This window comes from Silurus aristotelis, assembly GCF_946808225.1.
Source record: "Silurus aristotelis genome assembly, chromosome: 12".
NCBI lineage: Eukaryota > Metazoa > Chordata > Actinopteri > Siluriformes > Siluridae > Silurus > Silurus aristotelis.
Genome location: NC_139585.1, coordinates 29971046 through 29992667, shown reverse-complemented (window position 1 = coordinate 29992667; position 21622 = coordinate 29971046). Strand labels below are relative to the sequence as shown.

Here is a 21622-nt window from a genome sequence, read left to right as displayed (position 1 = left end):
GGATATGATGTCACATGACTTCTCTGGCGACTATAAAGGAACGTGATTGGTTGGAGATGTACAAACTTGCTCATATGGTTCAGAACGTTTTGACAGAACTGGGTCATGTGGTTCAATCGGGTTTGTGTGTTTCAGAACGTCCTGATAGGACTGGTATGACAATAGAACTGGTCTTGTGGCTCAGAACATTCAGCTAGAATTGGGTCAGGTGGTTCAGAATGTTTTAATGAAACTGGCCCAAGTGGTTCAGAATGACAATAGAACTGGGTCTTGTGGTTCAAAATGTTTTAATGGAACTGGGTCAGGTGGTTCAGAAGGACAATAGAACTGGGTCTTGTGGTTCAGAGCATTCAGATGGAACTGGGTCCAGGGGTTTAGAATGCCCTGAAGGTTATATGGCTCAGAACATCCAGATGGAACTGGGTCATGTGGTTTAGAATGTCCTGAAGGAATTGGGTTATGTGGCTCAGAACATCCAGATGCAACTGGCTGTAGAATGGAAATGGGTTCTGTGGTTCAGAAGATTTGGATGGTACTGGGTCATGTGGTTCAGTAAGGCAATAGAAATGGGTCATGTGTCTCAGAACCATGCTATGAAGAGAAACTGGGTTTGAGAAGGGGGGTTTTGTGTATCTGGCAACAAGGCAGGAGAAAAACCTCTGCTTCCACGAGTCTCCCAAACTCACACACACACACGCGCATACACACGGGACAGATGTGCAGTGTGCGTTCAGGACTTTAGAAGTGTGTATAAGTGTTTGTGTGTGTTTTCTCCGTGATGTCCCGCTCGAGGTTGATCATGAGCGCGGTGCTCGCGCTGTGGGCGTGCGGCTCGTGCAGCCCGGGGCCGGTGGAGGACGTGCGCGTGGAGACGCAATCACGGCCGAAGAACTGCACCAGAGACGTGAAGACTGGAGACCTGGTGCGATATCACTATAACGCCACGTTCCCGGACGGCAAACAGTTCGACTCCAGGTAACACACACACACACACACACACACACACACACACACACACACACACACACACACACACTCATGGATCTGAGCTTCATGTAATCGTTTCATCTCTGACTTCATGAGCAGCTCGTGTAGCTCAGGCATGGATGCTGTGGCCTGTAGGAACATCTCAGAACTCTGTGAGTCATGGAGAACTTTACAGTTCCTGCCCAAGATTCTCTATAGGTTCTTGAACATGTTCCTGCACAAGTTCTTACACGAGTGTAAATAAACGACGCTAATCATCTGTATATTTGCATATTCTTGGGATTTTACTTTAAGCCACGCCCACACAACTCCATAAAAGGAATCTTATCGACAAAGTGATGAGCGAAAGAGCGGAAATATTCAATTTATACATTCATGCAGCTTAGACACTGACACACACACACACGCGCGCGCGCCGAAATGCCACATAACGGATGTGCAGTTGAATCAAAAGTGCGATGATTGTGAGATGATTGTGAGATGATTGTGAGATGATTGTGAGATGATTGTGAGATGATTGTGAGATGATTGTGTGACCTGTAGAGAAAATTGCAGACGTGTAAATTCTCCTGCGTATAAAACACGTGGAGACGAAACGTTCTACAGTCGCCTCATTAGCAGCTCAGTGGGCCTCAAACCTGGAAGCCATTTCATGACCTTCAGTAGCAGTGGGATGAGTTTTAGGGCAAAATTCCAGCTGAGAAGCAGAATATAAATATATTATATCATTCTTCAAACCCGAGAAGATCCTGACACACTGATGGTTTTCTTGAAAAATTCCAAAAATGTTTAAAAGATTTTTGTTCCTGAAAATTCTGCTGGAAGTGAAGCGTCGCAGAAAACTTTCCTCGCTGTGCTTCAAACTTTTCCCAACGGAGCTCAGACCCGGAAATAAATCCCAGTCTGCTGAAAGTCGTTCCAGGGTTTAAAAAATAAACTTCCTGCATTCTTTCCGCAAAAGTTTCTGGAAAAAAGCTACAGGTTATTGGGAAGATCTCAGAGTTGTGTTCCTAACGGGTTCTTCAAAATGTTCCTGGGTTCCTAACAAAGTTTACTGTGACAAAACAAAAACAACGTGTCTGTCTGTCTGTCTGTCTGTCTGTCTGTCCCTCTCTGACTGTCTGTCTGTCTGTTAACTAGTCTTTCGGTCCCTGTTTTTGTCTGTCTGTCTGTCTGTCTGTCTGTCTGTCTGTCTTTGTCTGTCTGTCTGTCTGTCTTTGTCTGTCTGTCTGTCTGTCTTTGTCTGTCTGTCTGTCTGTCTGTCCCTGTTTCTTCCTGTCTGTCTTTGGGCTGCATCTCATGATTATTTTGATAATCAATTTTCCGGTTGATTATTATTATTTGTTTCTTGATTAATCAGATTAAAAAAAAAAAAGTAAGCTGTTGACAACAAATTCCATTAGCGATAATTATTGATTTTATTGGTTAGTTGTTCCTGCCCAAGTCTGTCTGTCTGTTCTGGATGGTCCCTGTCTATCTGTGTCTCTGTCTGTCTGTTTGTCTGTCTGACCTTTTCTGCACTAGGTCACATCCAAAATCAGCTGTAGTGTTCACTCTAATGTGTGTGTGTGTGTGTGTGTGTGTGCTGCAGTTATCAGAGAGGCAAAGCGTTTTTCGTGAAGGTCGGTGACGGACGCCAGATAGCCGGAGTGGAGAAAGGCATCTTGGGAATGTGTGTGAATGAACTAAGGAAGATCACCGTCCCACCTCACCTGGCTTATGGCAGTCAGGGTGCAGGTAACACACACACACACACACACACACACACACACACACACACACACACACACACACACACACACACTCATTCCATCACTCTGATTTTCCTTGCGCTCTCTCTCTCTCAGGTGACACCATTCCCCCAGACACGACCTTGGTGTTTGACCTTGTCCTGCTTGACATCTTCAACATGGCTGATCGCGTGAAAACGCAGGTGATCCAGACGCCGCAGAACTGCACTCGCTCGGTCATGAAGACCGATTTCGTCCGATTTCACTTTAACGGAAGTCTGCTAGACGGCACGCAGTTCGACTCCAGGTGAGCGCAAGATGAGTGGGAAAAAGGATGCAGAGGAAACGGGACAATAAACGACACATCACGTCACTCGAGCTTCATGTAGCAATCATTTCCAAGGACATAAACTGGGGCGTGTCCCAAACCACATCCCCTGTTTTTCAATAAAGGCCACATGCACACCTTTAGAATGTCTCATTATATAATGTAGAATTTCTTTATATCTATTGCATGTGTGTGTGTGTGTGTGTGTGTGTGTGTGTGTGTGTGTGTTTCAGTTACGATCGCTCTCATACGCAGGACAATTTAGTCGGAGACGGCTGGTTGATTAAAGGACTGGATGAAGGGCTGTTGGGGATGTGTGTGGGAGAAATGAGAAACTTTGTCATCCCTCCATTCCTGGCGTTTGGGGAGAAAGGATACGGTAAAAACAACAACACACACTTTTATCTTAAGCAGCTTCTGTCATGGACATGTTCAGCCCAGTGTCCTTCAAACCTGCATACTTATTATCATGGTACCAGTAGAGAGACTGAATCCTAATCAGAGGTCTGTTGGACATGTAGGTCTGTTGGTACTAAGTTCTCGTGTGTGTGTGACACTAAAGAGTTTGAGGTTTCCTCCCCTGTGCAGGTAACGAGGTCCCACCTCACGCCACTTTGGTGTACGACGTCCTGCTGGTGGACCTTCACAACCCCAAAGACGACATCAGGGTGGAGATTCAGGAGATCCCCGAGCCCTGTACACGCAAATCCGTGGCCGGAGATTACATTCGCTATCACTACAACGGAACCTTCCTGAACGGAGCAGCATTCGACAGCAGGTCAGAACCGGTCCTGATCCGATCAACTGTGACTAATCCGATCAACTATTTCAGATCCGATCAACTGTGAATAATCCGATCAACAGCCAATTGATCCAATTAACAGGCACTGTTTCGATCAACAGTCTTCTATTGATTTGAATAATTAATGAATTAATTCCTTAATGTTGTTTCTGATGATGTAATAAATGTATTTTTTTCCCAGTTACGAACACAACAGTACGTACAACACGTACATCGGGCTGGGCTACGTGATCTCGGGGATGGACAAAGGGCTGCAGGGGGTGTGTATGGGCGAGAGGAGGAGAATCACCATGCCACCTCACCTCGCCTACGGACAGCAAGGAGCAGGTACGATAATTTTTATACTTTAAAGAGACAGGATGTGATGTTCAGGCAGAGTCCATCGTTTTCTTTTTTTATCCACCCAGGTAAGGATATCCCCGCCTCGGCCGTGCTGGTGTTTGATATCCACGTGATCGACTTCCACAACCCGAAGGACTCGGTGCAGGTTGACGTGACGTTCAAACCAGAGACGTGTAACGAGACCAGCCAAGCCAACGACCACATCGAATATCACTACAACTGCACACTGATGGATGGCATGCTGCTCTTCACATCGTGAGTTCCTCTAGAAATCAGCTATGTTTAATATCCTACACACACACACACACACACACACACACACACACACACACACACACACACACACACACACACACACAGCCCCTTAATCATGTCTATATTCCTTTTATTTATATTTTTGTAATAACTAATAACGACTAAAACCGATAGTTTTTCCAGGTTGCGTTATAAAGTTTGAGAGCGGCCTCTAGAGGTAAATCACTGCCACCACAAGCACATTAGCTAAGGTGCTGAGGTGATTTTTATTTACATTCTTTACACATAATAATCCAAGAAGAAAAACCATTGCATCCTTAAAACCCTAATAGATTGAATTAATCTGTGTTTGTGTATGTTGGACGCAGGAGCAATTACAACTTTCCTCAGGAAGTGCAGTTAGGAGAAGATAAAGTGATCGACGGTCTGGATGAAGGTCTGAGAGGGATGTGTGTGGGGGAGAAGAGGACCATCATCGTCCCTCCACACCTGGGACATGGAGAGAAGGGAGGTGAGACACATGAGAAAGAGACCCAATGATTTAATAATAGAAGGCCACCAACTGATTGCTGGAAACATTGGCAAAAATACATACCGATATTTTTTCAGGGTCGCGTCATACAGCATGAGAGCGGCCTCTAGTGGCGCCTCACTGATACCACGTGCTGTTTATTTTAAGTGTCTTTTTATTTAATTTTTATTAATTTTGGATGCAACAATTTTTATTTATTTGGAGTGTTACTTTTTGTTTGTTTGAATGAATCTTTGCTTTTCCTTAATATTTAATAATAATTATTATTGGGGGTGCAAAACAAATGTGCTTTTGCGGTACTTTTATTAACACAATTTATCATTAAGATTTTGAACATTGAGTTAATTTTTAAAACAATTTTAAATAAAATTATATATACAAATGGAATAAATCAAATTAATGCAATACAATTTTATTATATTGGTAAATTAGAGTAACTGATTAAATTGGCACAAATTAAATTGATTCAATATTTATTTTTGATTTTTTTACATTTGTTAGACCCCACAGGTTATTATACAGGTAAAAGTGTGTGTGTGTGTGTTTTTTACATTTATTTAATTTTATAAAGATATGATCTACTTCACTGTTCCACTTATTTTAGCAGACAAATGTTATATAATCATATTTATTTCCTTCAGCTAATTTTTTGATTCAGAACTATTTTATTTGGAGTCTTTACTTCAGTATCTGTCGGTTGATTTATCGGTGAATACGATCTGATTCTGTGGGTATCGATCAAATCCACTCAGTCGCTCTCCATCTGTAACTCTGTGTCTCTGTCTCTCGGTGTGTCTCAGCGGGGACTGTTCCAGGCAGTGCTGTGCTGCGTTTTGAGCTCGAGCTCGTCTCCATACAGAAAGGGGTTCCTGATGGATATCTGTTCATTTGGTTGGAAGAGACGCCCCAGAACATTTTCGAGGCTCTGGACATAAATCAGGATAAAGAAGTTCCACTGGAGGAGGTGTGTCTCTTCTTTCTTTCTTTCTTGCTTTCTTTCTTTCTCTCACACACACACACACACACACACACAACAGCACGTAATAGTAATGTGTTGGGGTTTGATTCATGACAAAGTAGAATTTAGAGGTGGGGCTAGGTGCATGCTGATGGGGGGGGGCTAGGTGCATGCTGATGGGGGGGGGGCATGGCCACGTGTGCGGTTATTGGGGGGGGGGCTTGGTCAGGTGTATGGTTACTGGGGGGGGGGGGGTGGTCATGTGTATGGTTACTGGGGGGGGGGGGGGGTGGTCATGTGTATGATTACTGGGGGGGGGGTGGTCAGACGTATGGTTATTGAAGGGGGCGTGGTCAGGCGTATGGGTACTGAAGGGGTGTGTGGTCAGGTGTATGGGTACTGAAGGGGGCGTGGTCAGGTGTATGGTTACTGAGGGTGTGTGTGGTCAGGTGTATGGTTACGGGGGGCGTGGTCATGTGTGTGGTTATTGAGGGGGCATGGTCAGGTGTACGGTTACTAAGGGGTGTGTGTGTGATGTAGAGCTCGGCCATAATCATCTGATTTCATCTTCCAGTTTACGGAGTTCATTAAGCGTCAAGTGGCAGAGGGTAAAGGTCGTCTAAAACCGAGACGGGATCCAGACAGCGTCATCGCAGACATGTTCAAAAACCAGGACAGGAACGGAGACGGGCGAATCACCACAGACGAACTGAAGCTTAAAGTGGAGGAGGATGCAGTTCGGCATGAGGAACTGTGAGAGCTTCAGATATAAACACACACACAGACAGACACACACACACACACACACACACACACCCCTAATTAGTCTGGGAGATAAAAACCACTCAGGATTTTGTCTAGGAAACCCACAGCCCCCGCAGGGGGTCTGCACTCGGTTTTGTCTAAACAACAAAACAAAATAATTTGTTTCCTGATTTCCAAACACGTGGAAAAACGTACATTTTTATTACAGTTATAAAAAATGTTGCTTATGTTGTTTAAAGTGTTGGATGTGAACTTTGGGGAAATGTTCTGTGTATAAACTATGCAGGTTTTTTGCTGTAAAATGAGTTCAATAAATGACTTGTAAATGTGGTATTTAAAAGCCGAGACGTGTCTGTGGTCATGTTTTGCTCACGTCCAGGAAACGAGAACCTCCAGAGACACCGTACAGCTGAGACACTCGCAGTCCAGAGCTTCAGACGTCAGACACCACGTGCATTTATAAATACAGTTTAATTAAAAATACTTTCCTGTGTTTCAATAAAACAATAATAATGTACATTTAAAAGTGTAAACGTTCCTCAGGGAGTCTGAAGAGCTTTTGTGTAAACAGCGTGTAAATAAATAAAATCACCAAAGACAAAAAAAAACATGCCTCAATCATCCAAAAAAGAAAAAGTCAAGTATAAATAAAGGAGAAAAGCCAGTGACGTCTTTTTGATGAGAGTCCGCGCCCCTGACCTCTGACCCTCATTCTGATTGGCCAGGGCACCTCACTTCCTGGCTGTGATGTAGTTCAGGATGGCGTTTGGGACGTCCATCGTCTCGTCCTTCACCAGCACGATGTCGTAAGAGCTGATGTACTGCTTCATCCTCTCCTCCACCTACAACAGAAAAATCACTCAGCGTAAAAATCACGTGTGTGGATCTTTAGCGTGTTTGTGGGCGTGTCTGCGTGCGTCACCTTGTCGTTGAGGAAGCCGATGCGCAGGATGTTGTGGAGGTTCTGCACGCCGTCGGCCATGTTCAGGTCTCCGGGCGTGTCTCCGAGCAGCAGCACGTTGGTGCGATCGTGTATGAACTGCTGCGTGTTCTGCAAAGCTCCTTCTCTCTTATTGAACGAGTGAATCATCTCACCTTTAAACGCACATGCAACACCCTGACACACACACACACACACACACACACACACAGTATTATCCACAATGTCCTACCAGCTGTAGACACACCGAAGCCCTCAGGAGGATCTGCAGTGTGCTCACCTCTTCATCGTAGTCCATGTAATTGGAGAAGACGCGAACGTTGGGGTAGAAGATGTCGTGGCCTGCGATCACTTCCTCTAAAATGTCTCCAACTCCAGCCGAGAAGATCAGCAGAGGGACGGAGTTCTGGTGCAGAACATCAAAGAACCTCTTGTAACCCTCTCTAACATATACATACACACACACACACACACACACACACACACACGACTGATTAGAACAAGATTTACCGAGGGCAAAAAACGTCGTCTCTCACACACACACTCACACACACACTACATGAAGTATATAAAACGTGATGCATTTTGGGTAATTACCTTAACATAGCGCCTGAGTTTCTCACTGCCTGAGCCAGCTGATCTTTCCTGATTCGCTGTTGGATGAGCAAATCATGAGCTTGCGTCCACCTGATACACACACACTGTTAATTGTGTAATTATTTGGTAATAAAATATAAATGATAATAAACTCGAGCGATTGTGGGCAGTGTGTGTGTGTGTGTGTGTGTGTGATCACGCACCATTCCACCATGTGAGGGATCTTCTCCTCCTCTGACATCGAGCTGTTGATCTCAATGGGGTAATAATAAGCAAACAAGTCCCTCATCTGCAGGAGAAACACAGGAAATCATTCAACCAATCAACATATAACACACTCCATGTGTCCTTCAGCTTTTATACATAATCCAACAGAGGAAATATGAATATTCATGTAATTAAGCAAGAAAATGTATTAATAAATAAATCACTTAATGTGAATTAATTAATTACGATTATTTTATGGATTAATTTATATATTAATTGTTAACGAACCAACTGAATCTGTCTGATTAAATTATTCATTAAATTATTATTTAACATTTAACCCTTATGTTAAGCCCCGCCCCTGTCGCCTTGGAAATTCTCTGTATCTCTCACACACACACACACACACAAACACACACACACACACACACACACACACACACACACACACACACACACACACACACACGTTCTTTACCTTGGTTTTACACTCCTCGCTGATGAGAGTGCTGCTGTGGAGAATGTCTGGGGAGAGAAAAAAAAAAAATCACATTTAACCAATCAAATAATGTTTCTGCACAGAGGCGGGACTTCCTGTGTGTGGGGTCCAGTGTTAAAGAGAACAAGAGTTCAACACTCTATTGATATTATTCACATTCTGACATCGTGTGTGTGTGTGTGTGTGTGTGTGTGTGTGTACTCACTGTGTGTTGTGGGGCAGTGTACGCCATTGTGAGCAAATCTGGTGAGTGTCATGTCGAAGTCGGAGATTACCTACACACACACACACACACACACACACACACACACACATATGAGAAGAGACAAACGTTAAGCACAAATGCACCAGCTCGTGTGTGTGTGTGTGTGTGTGTGTGTGTGTGTGTGTGGGGAGGAAGAGTGTGGAATGTATTGATGATAAAACCTGGTCATTCAGTATCTTCAGGTGATCAGTAGCTGATCTTATTTGGGTCTTTAACATTGCTGAACCTTCAGCCGTCCACCTGAAAGACCCCAGATCATAACTCTGCCCCCACAGGCTACATAACACACTACACTTTTCTTACCCTGATACACCCCCATCAGGTGAAATCTGGAGTCATCAGACCATGTGACCATTTTCTATCTCTCCAGAGTGCAGATCTTTCTCCTCTGTAGCAAACTGAAGCTTTTTCTGAAGATCCATTAAGCGCTTTACAAAGTGTGTGTGCAGGTGGTGATTTTTTTGTATGTGTTTGAATATCTGTGTACATCCAGTGTGTAACTCTGTGTGTGTGTGTGTGTGTGTGTGTGTGTGTGTGTGTGTGTGTGTGTGTGTACCTGTAGTGTACTGGTTCCTGCTCTCTGCATGTTTTTGATGATGGTTTCCACGTGTCTTCTGTCTCTCATAAACACTGACGCTTTGTTCATCTCTGGAATCTGAAATGCAAACACACTTAAATTAACAAACCCGATTAAACCCCACTCTAAGTGTGTGTGTGTGTGTGTGTGTGTGTGTGTGTGATGAGAGAAAGAATGTGTTTGGTCAATCACTACTCTAACCTTAACTACAAACTCTTTATAGGACACATCACACACACTCTTGACCATCGCACACACTCTCACTCACTCACTCACACACACACACACACACACACACACACGTATATATGCACAAGCACATTAATAGAAACGTGCATTACGGTCAGAGCTGCTGTTCCAGAGAACTTTCTGGCCAATCAGGATGCAGGTCTGACCCTGCACTCTATCAGCTGATGGAGGAGTGTTTGGATGCCGGGAAACCGGAAAAACGATCCAGTGCATGTTAAAATCCTGCACGCACATTTTATTATACATGTAAAATAAAATAATTAAATCAAAACAAAAGCAACAATCATTAGAATTATTATAAGTAACTTCTACAAATGTAAATAGAATTTAAAGAAAACAAGTAGTTTCATATATCGAGACCCAACACAGATAAAAAATTAATAAATAAATAAATCAACAATCTTTAAAAAATAATAAAATACATTTAAAAAGATTATATACAAATGATGGCAATAATAAAAATAATAATAATAATAATAATAATAATAATAGTAATTTACATCATATGTTTTAAACACTAGAAAAGTTTAGAAAAAAATAAATAATATTTTCAATATTAAATAAATTTTTTATGCGGCATTTTAAGCTGCTGTCAAAACTAAATGTCAAAGTTTTTGCCAGAATTAACAAAAAAATTAAAAATGTAAATGGTTTCTATTTATGGGAGATAAAAACACATGGTTTAGCAATGAACACTTATAATTCTTGGGAATGTTTTGGGCATAAAAGCAGATTTCTGAAAACACTTTCGTATTTTGTAAAGAATGACGTCATTGCTTTTTATCTTTAGAATTAATGCACAAAAAAAGTAAAGACTTTAAAACTTGATTGAGGATCTTAAACATGCAGAGAACTTCTAGTGTATTTAAACTAAAACCTAAATAATATATCTGTCCTTCACACTGTTATGACGCGTGTGTGTGTGTTTGTGTGTGTGTGTGTTTGTGTGTGTGTGTGTGTTTGTGTTGTGTGTGTGTGTGTGTGTGTGTTGTGTGTGTGTTTGTGTTGTGTGTGTGTTTGTGTTGTGTGTGTGTGTGTGTGTGTGTGTTGTGTGTGTGTTTGTGTTGTGTGTGTGTTTGTGTTGTGTGTGTGTGTTTGTGTTGTGTGTGTGTGTGTGTGTTGTGTGTGTGTTTGTGTTGTGTGTGTGTTTGTGTTGTGTGTGTGTGTGTGTGTGTGTTGTGTGTGTGTGTTTGTGTTGTGTGTGTGTGTGTGTGTGTGTTGTGTGTGTGTTTGTGTTGTGTGTGTGTTTGTGTTGTGTGTGTGTTTGTGTTGTGTGTGTGTTTGTGTTGTGTGTGTGTGTGTGTGTGTGTGTTGTGTGTGTGTTTGTGTTGTGTGTGTGTTTGTGTTGTGTGTGTGTGTGTGTGTGTGTTGTGTGTGTGTTTGTGTTGTGTGTGTGTTTGTGTTGTGTGTGTGTTTGTGTTGTGTGTGTGTTTGTGTTGTGTGTGTGTTTGTGTTGTGTGTGTGTGTGTGAAATTCCATTTGTGGTTGTTTATTTTGTTCTATAAATTTCTTTAAAAAAAGAAAAAGGAAAAAAAAAGTACTTTTAGCTCAAACCAGAACAAAGAGATTTATAAGGGATAAAAACAGATGAACGTGGAATTTGCGGAAACTCAAATCAGACACGTTTTGAATCGGAAAATGAATCGTTACCTCACGTGATGTATCCAGATGTGTGTTATGAGCTGCTCGAGCGCTTGACCGAAGCCGAAAGCGCATTTCTGAATCCGTTTATCTACAATAAGTTCCTCAGAGTAACAGATGATTTAATGTTCACTTGTCGGTGTTATTCGAGTGTTTGATGAGCGCTGAATTCACACACGGTTATAAACCCGCTCTGTTTGTTGTTGTTGTCGTTGCTATGGTAACCGGGGTGGTGATTCGCGCGCATCGCGAGATGTAATGTGGTTAATGTAGGAGTTTTTCCTCCAGATGTTTAATACACCATATAAATAGTTGATCATCTCCCGAGCTGCAGTGATGAGACCCGATCAGAACAAACCCAAAACCCCTCCAACTAGTGATGCGAAAATTTGGTTCATTTTAGTGACTCGGTTCTTTGAACGAATCACTTTTGAGACGACTCGTTCTTCTGAGTCATATTAAAGACTCGTTTAGAATAAACGTTTCATTCATGAACGACTCATCAGCATGTTACAAAATTCATTGTCCATAATAAATTATTTATAAATATATAAAATTATTTCCTGTTTTATTTGCGGTGGAACAACCTCCCGGAAACGTCCAAGGACCAAAGACGTCACTTCCTTACATGAATAAATGGCTGTTGAAATTGTCCATATATTTTAAAGCCCATTGAACTTAAATTCTTATTAGCTTGTAATTTTAAATGCAGTAAATTACTCAAGTTTTCACAAAGATGCTCTAAATAGCTCAAAATATAGTTTTCTGTCTTTAATTTAGGTTTAATAAAGTGATCAAAGGTCATTTAATTTATGGCCAATTCTATAATATTCCTACACTTGCATTCAGTGGTTTTCATAAATTAGATTCACAGAAATATGTAATAAATTACTGTTAATACAAAAGCATATTTTCAACTCCAAGCAAATTACAAACAACTCAAATCTCCTCCCTAAAGGGAGTTTTTTAAACCTGAACTTCGATTGGAATAACTTCTGGCTTTATTATTTTTTTAATCAGATTCTCACGTAAAGGATGTTTATCTTGAAGATACTGTTTTATTGCTTTGTCTCTTGGGTAATTTTCATCTTTACAAAGCCTGAATTATTCACTGTAAACATCATTTTTAATTATTCTCTTATAGTCTAAAGTCCCCCTTCACTTAGAACATGTCAGAACCTTCCAACTTAAAGACTTTAAAAATTATAATTCTTGAATCGGTTGTAAGAAGCCTTGAATTATTATATATATTTTTTATTATTATGATTGTTGTATTTTTTTAATTATATTTATGCCGTTTTTTTTCTCTTCTGTTACTTATGACCACCAGATGGCAGTATAATGCAGCGTTAAGTCAAGTTCAGGTTTATAAACATTGGAAGAATAAAAGCTCGTTCTGATTAAAGTCCTCGGTGTGTTGAGTCTATACACATCTGTCTAGTGATTATTGTTGATTTGTTGTTTGTAACAAATAAATGATGAATACTCTGTGTGTGTGTGTGTGTGTGTGTGTGTGTAGGAAAAATAGAATGAATTACTGAAACAATTCGCTCACCGTTTTCAGCAGCATGTTCAGGAATCTGCGGGTCTGTAAACAAATAAACTCTGTATATAAATATAAAAATTATTAGGATTATTTTCCTCCCAAAAAGGAAAATGTACCAGTGAGAAAAAAAACTGGTGTGAAAATAAAAAGAGCAAAAGCGGATCTGAAGGACCCTTTAGTTAGCCGTGACTTTCTCCTTAACAAAATATACCTTATAATAAAATCTAAAATAAAATAAAGCCTGTTTAAAATACTCGGATTTGTAGGAGCTTTCTGATTTAATTTAATTTTTAATTTTTATTATTCAACTTGTAGAACTACACAACAATACCAAGGGTATAAATTATAGTTACATATTATAACATTGAAAAATAAATAAATAAAGATTAGTTCGAAAAATTACCATTTAGTGGGGAAATATTGTCTTATTTAGAAACTCTGTGATAAATATTATAAGTTACAGTTTACATGGAGAGTTTACATTACATTATGTCCTAAAATTTAGTAAAAGTATTCTATAAAAAATATAATATTTAATATCCTGTTGTTTTATTATTCACTGGTAGTGAAAAAAATCATTAAACCCGCCACATGTCATGTGATTCCTTCTTCATATTATTGAGCCTCTATTCTCTAAACATGTGCACTATATATATATATATATATATATATATATATATATATATATATATATATATATATATATATATATATATATATACTGTTTATATCACTAATAGTGATAAATCACTATAATAAATGGGTCCTTTTCCCCGGAATGCGGTGTGATTCTACATTATACAGATCCTACCCGTATTCCGAAAAGACCCGCCCCTGTTTTGCTCTTACTAAATAAACTAAACAAATCATCATTCTAAAAAGTAAAACTACTGTAGTTTAAAGAGATGAAAAAATAATATTTGTGTCACAAAGAAAGGGTAAAAAAACCGAGAAAATTCGTAGTTTAAATCTTTTTAGGTGTCTGTAAATTTCGCCTGTTCAAAAATCACACGTATCTTTTTAATGCCTGTAGAAAAATAGAAAAAATATTATTTTTTTTCCCCAAATGCGAGATTTAATTTATATTTACGTTATAATTCACAAGAAACATATCCACGAAAAGGTTATACAGATAGTAAGAGCACAGTGAGGAAAATCACATTAAATATATGAAAATAAAAGACTATTATGAAGTCTATTTCTTGAAGTTATTTTATATTTATAATAGTCAGAAATCAGAGAAGGGTTCAGACGAAGTTATTTCGAGTCACGTGATGTAGAAAGTGAAAGTACTGTATTCCCGTTACAGACATGGAGGCTGCTGTACTGCTCTGGTTTCATCTGCTGCTGTTTGTGATCTTCTGTAATGGTAATGTTCACCATGATTGTGTTTATTAGTGAACTGTTAATACACTGTTCTGTGCAGTTCCCTGGAGCTGAAAGACATCTGCAGGATCTGATCCAAGGGAGGAGGATTTTTTTTCTTCATGTGCTTCAACTCTGAAAAAGTTCCTGCAGAACTTAAGGGACTCTAAATTTCCAAATTACAGCTGAGGAATTTCTAAAAGATATTTCTAATCGCGGGAATTCCAACACAGATGTGTATCCAATTAGAGGGTGTGTTCCAGGTGTATTTTAAATAACTGTAACTGCACCTCCTTTGTACAAGATTCAACAAGATTCTAAAACTCACTTTGGTGATCAGTGATTGGTTATTAGGAACAAATGTTGATCAGTGATTGGTTATTGGTTGGACTTCACCCAGATAAAATCAGGCGAATCAGCTCTGTATGGAGTGTACTCTTTATGGAGGCTCCTGAATGTGGCAGGACTTTGCAAAAATAACATGCTGATTTAAATAACATTTCACACATCAGGTTTTGTAAAATAAAAGGAATAGTAGCACAGACATTTCTGACCAGAAAGACTTAATGAATGGACAATGGCAGAACAAATGCAGATTTGATTTCTGTGCTCTTTTATTTAATTTGGGATAAAGAGTTTGAGGGAAGAGCCAGAAGTTATTCTAATCATTTCACACACCATTTTTGGTACAGATTACCAATATAATAGGGGCCGCTAGGGTCGTTTGAATCTGCTTTAGGAGAGACAGCTGGGTCCTGGAAAATCTTTGTGCTGGGGAAAGATGAAGGGTGCCATCTAAGGCTGAGGCACACGTTATGTGAATTTGAAAAGCTTTGTACATTTCAGCGGCTCGATTTTTTACCAGATCCTCGACCAGAAGAGCATTTCTGCTGGTACAGAGTACACTGTAAAAAAAAATAAAAATAGTAATAGGCGCAGTAGCCCAGTGTGGCTATGAGCATAAGAATAAGAAGTATAACACTTTTTCCTACATTTAAGTGCTTTTCATTGCGGTACACCATCATGAATCGAAGGAGAACTTTAATTTGGCAGAATTTATAGTTTGGGTAGAATGGCACCCTTTAAGTTGTTCTAAGATTAGGGGTAGGCTCGCTCTTTTCTTTGGCTTCCTTTTGCAGTAGCAAGTCTAAGAGGGGTAGCTCTGGTTCTTCTACTCTAGAGATTCTGGGACCTGATTCCTAGATTAGGAAGGAGGTGAGAAAGCTGAGTGTTCTTTGGCGGCTTTCCGCTTGCAGCATTTTTGTACTTGAGCTCAGGTGTGTCCCCCTCCTTTGTCCCTTGTGTCTCTCGTGGTTCGTAGGCCCTGCTGCAGTAGTTAAGGTGGTACCAGTGCTCCCTACCTTCTACCCTTACCCTCACTGCTGTAGGAGTTGTTAATACCACTTTAAATAGGCTGTTTTGCCTTGGATCAGACCAGTAGTTTTCTTAAAGTGTCTAATGTGCATCCAGTCTCCTGGTTCCACAGGACATTCGTTTGTGGGCGGCTCCCCATGTGTGGTTTCTGCAGTCTGTGAAAACAAAGTCCTATAGGTTTTTTTGTTAGGTGTTTAAAATAACCTTGAAGCTCACCGTCGACAAAAATGAGCTTGACATTTAACTATAGCTGCTTGGGCTGGCAAAGTCATAGTTCAGAGTTCAGCTATATGGCGACCAATTTTAATGGTTGTCCCATCTGCTTGTTGCTGTGCCCATGTTGGGCCAAACATGTGAGAGACGCCGTGTGCATAGGCCGAATCTGTGTATATTGTGAATGTTTCCCTTGTGCTAACTCACAAGGTGCTGTTAATGCTTTAATTTCTGCTAATTGGGCAGAGCATGGCTGAGGCACTGATACTGAGGGGACAGCATAAAAGGAGTCCACTTGTTGTCTGACTTTCGCATACCTGGCTTTATTTCCGTCTACGTCACGAAAGCATGACCCATCAACAAACAGCACCAGGTCTGCATTTGGTAATGGTTGATTTTGTGCTGTTGCGGCTAGAGCACGATAGCATGGTGGCATTTCCATTTCTATGTTATCTAGCGTGGTGCTTAAGTATGCAATGGGTTGTTTTCCCATTCCATGCTGTTGTTTGCTTTAACATGACAGAGACAAAGCCTCGTCTGTCAGACACATACAGGTGAAATGGTTTCTTATAATCAGGACTAGCTAATGTTGGTGCCGAGGACAATGTTGTCTTAATTGCATCAAACGCTGCTAACGCTTCTGATGTCAATTTAAGTGAAGCTTTGGGTTTATCATGTTCCTCAGTGGTTGTACCTGCTGAGCAAAATCACATATCCAGGGCCTACTGAACCCCGCCATCCCTAGAAAAGATAACATTTGACGAACTGTTTGTGGTTGTGGGGCCTTTTGAATAGCCTCCACATGTGCAGGGGAAACTTTCGTTGTATTTCCCTCCGGTACTCTCCCCAGATATTCAACTGTTGCTTGACAGAATTGCAGTTTCTCTTTATTTACCTTGTGACCATTTTTGACTAGCATATTAAGTATGCTTAGTGAATCATGTTGACATTGTTCTTTTGTCAGACTACAAATCAGTACATCATCTGTATATTGGAGGACTGTGCTAGTCACATCTAATGAAGCTACGTCTTTTGCCAACACTTGATTAAAGATGGGAGGACTTTCAGAATATCCTGTGGTAGCCTAGTTTAGGTATACTGCCACCCATAGGTGAATGCAAATATTGGATGTGAGTCAGGGTGGAGAGGAACGCTAAAGAATGCCATGCATAAGTCAATGACAGTATACCACTTTATTCCCTCTCGAATATTTGACAACAGTGTGTGTGGATCTGGAACATAAGTTATGTCTGCTATGACCAATTGATTTATTGGTCTTAGATCATGAACCAATCTCCATTTGTCTGAATTGGGCTTCCTAACAGGAAAAATTGAGGTGTTGCAATTGCTTTTGGTCGGTATTAATACCCCTGCCTCTATTAGGCCTTTAATAGTTGGCCTTATCCCTTCCCTAGCCTGTACTGACAGTGGATACTGCTTCTGGTATGGTAGTTGAGCACCTGGCTTAACCTGTATTTTCACTAGTCCTGCAGATTTCACTAGTCCTACATCAGTTGAGTGTTTTGTCCACAAACCTTCTGGCACTGTTTTTAGTAATTCCTCTGTCTTCTCATCTATCTTAATCCCGGTCAGTGCTAACTACTTCACTTCCCCTTCTCCTATTTCTATCTCTGTGTGTGTAGCTACCGGCTGATCTACTGATACCTGTGAAATCCGCAGAAAACATTTATCGGGTGATAGGTGTATGCACGGTTTATGTGTGGGTACCCACTCCCTAACCTCCTGTGCTTCCTTCATCATAGGCCCTAAATCTTTCCCCTCGCAATTTTCCGCAACCATCAGAGAAACATGGGGCACAGCATAGTCCACTTGATACCAGTTTTGAGCTTTCCTCCTCTTTCCCTCTTTCCTTGGTGAAATGTCTATCATTTTGGTTGTGCTGGGGCCATTGCAGTCCGCTGGCAAACGCATATACTGAGGCTGCTGGTTGGATCATTGGCAGGGTTGCTTGTTGGGCCACTGATCAACGTGGTTGCGTCATTAGTTGCATCCAATGTGTCCATGCTTGCACTGGGGCCTGTGCTTATTGCATTTGGTCCTGTGATTTAGACATAGCTGTTGGAAACATTACTGCAACTTGCTTTACTGCAATGTCTCTTTTCTTTTCTTTCTCTTCTTGTTTGTGTCGGGTGATCTCACTCAGTTGGGCCTTGTGCAACTCTGTCACGAAAGCCTCACTTGCCTCTTTGTTCTCTTTCTTCTTCTTGCGGTATTGGTTCACAAAATGGATGACGTGCCCTTGGTAAGTTTTCAAGTCAAGTCAAGTCAAGTTTATTTGTATAGCGCTTTTCACAACAGACATTGTTTTAAAGCAGCTTTACAGAAAACAACAGTGAGGGTGAATGGTGTGCGTTTGTCCCTGATGAGCAGCCGTGGCGACAGTGGCAAGGAAAAACTCCCTTAGATGATATGAGGAAGAAACCTTGAGAGGAACCAGACTCAAAGGGGAACCCATCCTCATATGGGTGACATCAAGAGTTTGATCATAAATCTTTCAACAATACAGAACACCGGAGAGAGAGAACTAACATGAGTACTGGAGTATAAGATTATAAGGGAATGTTCTTTCTACAGTCTTTGGTATAAAAAGCTCAACATTTGTGATCATCATAGACCCAGCATCAGCTTCTCCATGCCAGGGCCTTTAAACACTCGGCATCTACTTCTCCATGATCATCCATAGGGCCATAATCTCCACGAGGTGGGACGTGACTGGAGCTGGCCAAACCTCAGGATGCCTCGGGATGGGGAGAGAAAGAGAAGCAGTGGAGAGGAATTAGCGTAGCTGCTGTTCATGATATTAACAGCACAAGTTGATAATGTGCATGTGATCATATATTCTGGAGCACAAGGTTGTGATGTGATGTGTGTGATGTGTGTTATGTGTAGGCTTTGCTAAAAAGATATGTTTTTAATCTACACTTAAACTGGGAGAGTGTATCTGAACCCCGAACACTGTCAGGAAGACTATTCCAGAGTTTAGGAGCTAAATGTGAAAATGCTCTACCGCCTTTAGTGGACTTTGCTATTCTAGGAACTACTAGAAGCCCAGAGTTTTGAGATCTCAGGGAGCGTGACGGATTGTAGCGTGTTAAAAGACTGGATAGATACATGGGAGCCAAACCATTTAGTGCTTTATAAGTGAGTAGCAGTAGTTTGTAGTCTATTCGAAACTTAATAGGAAGCCAATGTAGGGACGATAAGATTGGGGTTATATGATCGTATTTTCTTGACCTAGTAAGAACTCTTGCTGCGGCATTCTGAACTAACTGAAGCTTGTTTATTAATGATGCAGGACATCCACCTAGTAATGCATTACAGTAGTCTATTCTAGAGGTCATAAACGCATGGACGAGCTTCTCTGCATCAGATATAGATAACATATTTCTTAGCTTAGAAATATTTCTAAGGTGAAAGAAGGCTGTTTTTGTAACTTGATTGATGTGATTTTTAAAAGATAAGTTGCTGTCTAAAATAACTCCCAGGTCTTTTACCGTTGAACTAGTAGTTACAGAACAACCGTCTAAATGCAGGCTGAGATGCTGGAGCTTCTGTGTACTATTTTTTGGGCCGATGAGCAAAATCTCTGTTTTATCAGAATTTAATAGCAGAAAGTTATGGGTCATCCAATCTCTTATTTCTTCAACAAAGAAGCGAAAATGCCTTGGAAAGTTTTCCAAGGCATTGTTCTTATGCCTATTACTCCTTCCAAGGACCCCTGTACTTCAGAAGGAAATGTTTTTTTCAACACCATTCGAAACAAGCTTTTACTGGTGTCAGAATCGTCCCAAGGGGCACCGGTCTCCTCTCTCCAAGCATCTTGGAATGTTTGGATAAACTTAGCCACATTTTCCTCTTCTCCCAATCGCATGGTTTCCAATCTTTCTGGGTCCAGCTTTGTGGATTATTGTTTTCTCAAGGTACCCCACATGTCATTCCAGAATGGGCCGAATGGAAAATGATCATGTCTGGAATCTTCCGCATCATATCCGACTTTCGCTTCTTTAGAGATCTCCACTGTTTTTGCCCTTCCTATGGTTTGGGCCAGAATTGCTTTAATATATCCAAGTGCAAGCTGATGTTCCATAGTTTTTTCTACAAATTGTGTTATCAACCTTTGTGCTCTTTCACACACGTCTGGCAGACGGTGCATCAGTCCCGCTACGTCCATGAATGACCATGGGACATACTGAACATCTTTTAATTTTTTCACTGTTAGGGGTAGTTGGCGTACTGGATACTGCTGTGGTGGGTGCTCTTGACTCTTGCCATATACAGCTTTTTCTTCATCACTAGAGGTGTCATCATCACTGTGGTCACTTGGCCTGTCGGTCTCTTCTGCATTTAAATGTGAACCCTGTTTATTTCTCTTCGACTGTCTTATGTGTCTGTTGTCAGGCTTTCCGGTATGGCTATAATGTGCTGGGAGCTTTAACAGAGTTCTATCTCTCAATGTTTTTCCATCTTTTGGATCAGGTGGCGTTAGGACCATGGGTGTTGTTTCTGTACTTGTTTCATTAAAGTTCTCTTCCCTTTGATTCTCTGCTTGGGCCTCGCTTGTCCACTCACATGTTTCATCAAACTGCTTCAGGCTGGTGTTCAGTAGTTTACTTTCTTCTTGCACCAACCCATAATTGGCGGCCACTTGTTCTTGGCTTTTTCGGTCCAGCTCTTCTATCCCCTTTACCTCTTTCTTAAGGTCCACCACTGTTTCCACTATCTTCTCCAGGTCTTTTTCTTGGTCCAGTGGGGATATTCTTACTCCTCCTTACATCCTCACTAGTTTACTGTTTACTTCCCTCTCCCTGGATGCTTTGTCACCTTTCGGTGAACATGCTGTGGCTTTTAGTTCCTCCCTTACCTCCAGAAATGGGTTTGATCTTAGTACCCTTGCGGGTGCTTTTCGTTCTCTCGGTTCTTGTTCCAGCCTATTGTCGAATAGTTTCATTCCATCTGCTTCTCTCTCCCTCTGTCTCTCTGCTTCGCTGTGTTCACTTCCCCTCAGCCCATAGGGAGTGCTGCTCTTGATGTACTCGGCATAATATTGCTTAACTTTTTCATTAGTCTCGTCCACAGTTCTTTCCCTCTGAGAGAGATTTTCTGCCTGTTCCATTCAGGATATAGGTGGTGGGCAGAGCTCCCAGTGTGCAGTTGCCAGTGTTGCTCTTCTCTCATTTTCTTCAAGCTTGTAGCATCCGCTTAGAACTCCATGCACTTTTATGTCTCCAGTAGTCCATCTATGAGTTTTCAGTTCCATCTGTGGGTAAATTTCTGCTGGCTTTAGAACACATGCATCATTATAAGGTGGTGGCCAGCTGTGCTCATCATGCAGCCCTGAGAGTGGCACTGTTCCCTTCCCTTCCTGGCTTTCTACATCCTGCTCCCCCTTCCTATAACTACTTCCCCTTTCTTCTTCCGCTCTTCTGTCT

General features: G+C 41.1%; 3 protein-coding genes across 3 annotated transcripts in view; 2 read left to right on the top strand and 1 right to left on the bottom strand.

The window, feature by feature from the left end:
- The first annotated feature begins 622 nt into the window (after nt 1–622).
- fkbp10b (FKBP prolyl isomerase 10b) lies at nt 623–7042 on the top strand. Its single transcript, XM_083556271.1, has 10 exons — nt 623–975; nt 2579–2724; nt 2835–3024; nt 3279–3424; nt 3634–3823; nt 4029–4174; nt 4255–4444; nt 4813–4955; nt 5777–5940; nt 6509–7042. The coding sequence occupies exons 1-10, from the start codon at nt 779–781 to the stop codon at nt 6689–6691; spliced, it is 1695 nt and encodes a 564-aa protein (XP_083412397.1). The 5' UTR covers nt 623–778; the 3' UTR covers nt 6692–7042.
- The window catches only part of LOC310734363 (7-methylguanosine phosphate-specific 5'-nucleotidase-like), a 37758-nt gene continuing 23017 nt past the window's right edge, over nt 6882–21622 (bottom strand). The window contains exons 2-9 of the mRNA XM_083556277.1: nt 9764–9862; nt 9148–9217; nt 8922–8968; nt 8440–8525; nt 8237–8326; nt 7920–8082; nt 7622–7816; nt 6882–7541 (exon numbers count right to left, since the gene is read on the bottom strand). Coding sequence (XP_083412403.1) covers nt 7431–7541; nt 7622–7816; nt 7920–8082; nt 8237–8326; nt 8440–8525; nt 8922–8968; nt 9148–9217; nt 9764–9853 — 852 coding nt within the window. The 5' untranslated portion in view covers nt 9854–9862 and the 3' untranslated portion in view covers nt 6882–7430. The remainder of the gene's footprint in view (nt 7542–7621; nt 7817–7919; nt 8083–8236; nt 8327–8439; nt 8526–8921; nt 8969–9147; nt 9218–9763; nt 9863–21622) is intronic.
- LOC310734355 (uncharacterized protein) overlaps nt 14443–21622 on the top strand; it is a 198600-nt gene continuing 191420 nt past the window's right edge. Inside the window, exon 1 of the mRNA XM_083556263.1 lies at nt 14443–14589. The gene's annotated coding sequence lies outside the window, so the exon portion shown is untranslated. The remainder of the gene's footprint in view (nt 14590–21622) is intronic.

Coding starts and splice junctions, on each gene's coding strand:
- fkbp10b (XM_083556271.1), top strand. CDS start 779: ATGTCCCGCTCGAGGTTGATCATGAGCGCGGTGCTCGCGCTGTGGGCG. Junction 2,725..2,834: donor TTATGGCAGTCAGGGTGCAG/GTAACACACACA, acceptor TCTCTCTCTCAG/GTGACACCATTCCCCCAGAC. Junction 4,445..4,812: donor GGCATGCTGCTCTTCACATC/GTGAGTTCCTCT, acceptor TGTTGGACGCAG/GAGCAATTACAACTTTCCTC.